The 4761-nt window shown below is 44.6% G+C and overlaps 1 protein-coding gene across 1 annotated transcript in view; it reads right to left on the reverse strand.

Moving 5' to 3' along the window:
- Nucleotides 1-151: 151 nt before the first annotated feature.
- The window catches only part of LOC107574915 (ectonucleotide pyrophosphatase/phosphodiesterase family member 1-like), an 18739-nt gene continuing 14129 nt past the window's right edge, over nt 152-4761 (reverse strand). The window contains exons 6-10 of the mRNA XM_016261340.1: nt 2275-2340; nt 941-1013; nt 559-667; nt 359-481; nt 152-237 (exon numbers count right to left, since the gene is read on the reverse strand). Of these exons, the coding sequence (XP_016116826.1) occupies nt 152-237; nt 359-481; nt 559-667; nt 941-1013; nt 2275-2340 (457 nt within the window). The remainder of the gene's footprint in view (nt 238-358; nt 482-558; nt 668-940; nt 1014-2274; nt 2341-4761) is intronic.

Consider the following 4761-nt stretch of genomic DNA (forward strand, 5'->3'; position numbering starts at 1 on the left):
CATAAATGAAAATGAGAAATTTAGCTTTAGCAACTAACTGAAATACGTTTAATTTTTATCTAATATTTCTATTGTATTTTATTTCAGCTTTTCTTTCAATTTACAACAATAGTTTTACTTAACGATCATAACCTTGATCTGAACACTGTCCCTAAACAACAGCAGGAAGTGTGTAGTGTGTACTGTAGTGTGCAGTGACTCTTACCGACATGTTTGCTATGAGTCCAGCTGCGTCCACTGTCAAACACACACACACGCGCGCACACACACACACACGCACACGCACACACACATGGGTTATTGGCACACGTCACTCACTAGGGCTGTTCTAAACTTTGTGTGTGTGTGTTTGACTTACAGGTGTGTGTTGTGTTTTTCGCTCTGATTCGTCCAAAAGTCCCTTCACTGACGTCCAGATGACTGACATCACCTATAAAATTCTGAAGAGCCTCTTTACGCTCACAGCTGGTCTCCTCCATACCTGTGCGTCCACACACACACATGTCACACTTGCACACAGTGTGTTTCCTCACAGCTGATTGTATGTGTGTGTGTTACCATGATCGGCGACGATGATGATGTTGACACACTGATGAAGGTTGAGTTGTTTGAGGCCGTTCATCAGCTGACCGATGACTCTGTCCACTCCCTGCAGAGCCAAGATCAGCTGCACACACACACACACACACAGATGTCAGCAGATGTTTTGAAGCTGAATGTGTTTTTCAGCATAAATCAGCGTTTTAAAGCTATTTGTGGCATCAGACGATCATCAACATCATCTGATACTCCTGGCCTTCAGAAGTCAGCGCAGACAGGAAGTGATGAGGAGCGTGTGAGAGAAACATCATCAGCACACACCAGTGAGTCTGTGTCACCCGCTTGTGATGCTTGATAAACACTGCTGAGTGTGTGTGTGTGTGTGTGTGTGTGTTCTCACCCCTCCGCTGACGGGTCCATAACTGTGTCCTGAACTATCAGGCTCCTCCAAGTAGATTGTGAAGAAATCTGGCCTACAGCAGCAGAAACACACACACACACACACACACACACACACACACAGCTGACCTCGGATGCAGATTCAGCGTTTTCACATCTGTGTATCGTTTGCTTTGCTGTGATATTTATGAAGGAGTTTGAGTGGAAATTCACAGCTGCATATCTGCCACTGGGCTCAGAAAAAATAACCTTGTTTCGCCTTTGAATGACATTGAATTTTCCGACCACCATGGACAGATATTTTTTTCTGGTTTCAAGTCGTACTTTTATAACTTTAGTTAGTGTGTAATGTTGCTGTTTGAGCATAAATAATGTCTGCAAATTACGACGCTCAAAATTCAATGCAAAAGGAGATCTTTTCTTTTACAGAATTCGCTTTTTAAGGCCTACAACACACGGCTGGTAGGGACTACAACCAGCTTCTTCCTGGGTTGGTGACATCACAAACCCTAACATTTACATAAACCCCGCCCCCGGGAACACACAACAAAGGGGGCGGGGTCATGTTGGGCTGCTTTAGAGAAGAGGAGGAGCTGTTGTCGGAGAGTGTTGTTTTCACCCCGATTCTTTGTTCGGCACGCTGCACTTAAGGAACAATGGTTACATTTTATTTTTTAACTTAGTTCCTGAAATTTCTAATCCCAATACAGCTCTCTGTGCTGCATGTTTTATGGAGGACAGCTTCCTCAATCTACACGAGTTCATTGCCGGATTCGCACAAAGGCTTGTCCTGAAGGATGGAGCAGTTCCCGCTTTAAAAGCAGAAGCTGTTGTTTACGGGCCACAGCCTGTAAGTGTGTTTGATTCTTTGCTGATGTGTTTTCCATTAATAGTTTCTATCATTTTATGTTGTAGCAAGGACGTAAACGAATGGCAACGCTGTTTGGCTCTGCTAGCCAGCGATCTCCGCCAGTGAACTTCGAATGTTGGTGTTTATGTGACAAGTGTAAATTATTCTTTGATTAGAGCTTTTATGCAGCGTTTACCAACATGCTTGTTTAGCTACAGGCACGCTAAATATGGTCCTGTGTTTGATTTGGCCACTGTAGTAAAGCATGGTCAGTCTTCATACTAGGCGGTTAGCGAATCACAGCACACTGGGCCAGCTAACCAATCTGAGCCCAGGAAAAGACACAAATGAAATAAAGAAATCTAATAATTTTTTGTAATGAATGTAACAGGTTGTGAAAAACACCCGAAAGACACTGAGCAAACAGATCCTGCAGATTCAGACACGTGATGTGATGAAGGACGGTCATGATGAAGATGATTTACCGTTTATCCTCTGGTAACTGCAGCCAGCGCAGAACACTGAAGATCCTCTCCTCATATGGGACCTTCCTACACACACACACACACACACACACACAGTATGATCAGGTCACATGTTCAGCCATGTTTGAGTTCGTTCTGTGAGCTAAAACTAATTCGCTATTAAAGGGGTCATATGATGTTGCTAAAAAGAACAGTATTTTGTGTATTTGGTGTAATGAAATGTGTTTATGCGGTTTAAGGTTAAAAAAACACATTATTTTCCACATACTCTACATTATTGTTTCTCCTCTATGCCCCGCCTTTCTGAAATGCGTAGATTTTTACAAAGCTCATCGGTCTGAAAAGCGAGGTGTGCTGTGATTGGCCAGCTATCCAGTGTGTTGTGATTGGCCGAATACCTCAAGCGTGTGACGGAAATGTTACGCCCCTCACCATACTGTGATGATGCCGTGTCCGGCCGGAGCGACGAGACAAAAACATTAAAACCCATTATAAACGAGGCATTCGTTGCATCCAGTGGGGACATAATTACTGATTATAATGACTTATACTGTCTTTTTACGCGTTGCGTTGCATCGCGCCACGTAAACATAAAACCATGTCTACATTTGTGATCGGAGAAATGACAAACAACAAGCCCTACTCTACACTGCCCAAAACTTGCGTTTGAATGATCAGTGGCAAATTCTTTAAATATAAAGACGTACTTACAGTCTGTGAGTCTCTACTCTCCCAGGATCAGGAGACAGTCCTCCATAAAATGTGCTGCACACATCTGAATAATTTCGCTTTCACAACGAATCACACAGCACCTTCACAACATGGTGGCAGCAACAATACTACAGCGAGAATAAAAGTTACGCCTTCTTTCTTTACGTGAACATTTGGGCGGCGTTATGCAGATCTTCCCACATAGTGACATAGACATGTGAGGGCTTGTTGACATAGGTAGGCGTGGTTGACTCTTAACTTTTATAAAGAATATCTCTTTTGATTTGAGACTTTAGTCTTTGCAACTTTACAGATCTTCTTTATGCACCAAGAGCTTGTAACACTCCAAAGAGAAAGGAAAACTTGAAATTGCATCATATGACCCCTTTAATATTACAAAACACAAAAATGAATATTAATAACACTAATAATAAAACTAATACTAATATAAAAGATAGAATAGTAATAATACTAATAATACCATTACAAATAATAATACTAAAAATAAAATATATAACATTAATACAACACTAATGCTACTAATAAAACTAATACTAAAAATACAATTAATATTAATAGGAATACTACTAATAAAACGAATGCCAATACTAAAACTAACATTAATACTACTACTAATACTTTTAATAATAATAATAGTAATAATACTAATACAAATAATAATAATACTAAAAATATAATTAATACTAACACTAAACTACAAACTCACATAGTACATGATGACATAAATAATACCGGACGCTGAACTGAAAACAGGGAACACTATTTAAACACATGACAAGACGAGGGATGACTAGACACACACGGGATCAATGGAAATAAACAGGGAACACTTGGAATTAAATCAACATAATCAGGACAGGAACAGGAAACTAACAAAATATGGGCATAAACACTGGTACACAGGGAGCACATGGGGAACAAAACACAACACAAGCCTGACATGACGCCCCCCTCCGGAAGGTGCGTCCTCACGCCATACAACATCAAAGGAGTAGGAGGGTGGGCGCCTTGGAGATCCCTCAGGAAAGGCTTGGATGGGACGGGATGCCCCAAGGCGGTCCCAGATCCGGGCACCATGGCGGAGCAGGCAACTCAGGAGGCCATGGCAGATCAGGGGACACAGGAGGCCATGACAGATCAGGGGACTCAGGAGGCCATGACGGGTCAGGAGACTCAGGAGGCGATGACGGATCAGGGAACTCAGGAGGCCATGACGGATCAGGGGACTCAGGAGGCCATGGTGGATCTGGCAGCCCAGGAGGCCCCAGTGGAGCAGGTAGTTCAGGAGGCCATGGCAAAGCGGCCTCTGAGGCCACGGTCCCAGCCCCCGCCCCCACTCCGGCCTCTACGGCTGGAGCCCTACTTGGGGAAGAACAAAAAAATACTTGGGGAAGATTTCGGGCTCCGAGGCCCTCCGTGGGCCATAACCAGGGACAGGAGCCCTCCCCTGGGCCTAACTGGGGATCTGGAGTCCTCCCTGGGCTTAAATGGGGATCTGGAGCCCGGCGGTCCCAGATCCGGGCACCATGGTGGAGCAGGCAACTCAGGAGGCCATGGCGGATCAGGGGACTCAGGAGGCCATGCCGGATCTGGCAGATTGGGGTGCCATGGCGGATCTGGCAGTTCGGGGAGGAGCAGGTAGACTAAGAGGCCATGGCGGCATAGGGAACTCAGGAGGCCATGGTGGAGCAGCCTCCGAGGCCGCGGCCCCAGCCCCCGCCTTGGCCTCTATGGCTGGAGCCCTACTTCCCCCCC

Source organism: Sinocyclocheilus grahami, unplaced genomic scaffold (assembly GCF_001515645.1).
Source record: "Sinocyclocheilus grahami isolate Dianchi unplaced genomic scaffold, SAMN03320097.WGS_v1.1 scaffold2386.1, whole genome shotgun sequence".
Classification (NCBI taxonomy): domain Eukaryota; kingdom Metazoa; phylum Chordata; class Actinopteri; order Cypriniformes; family Cyprinidae; genus Sinocyclocheilus; species Sinocyclocheilus grahami.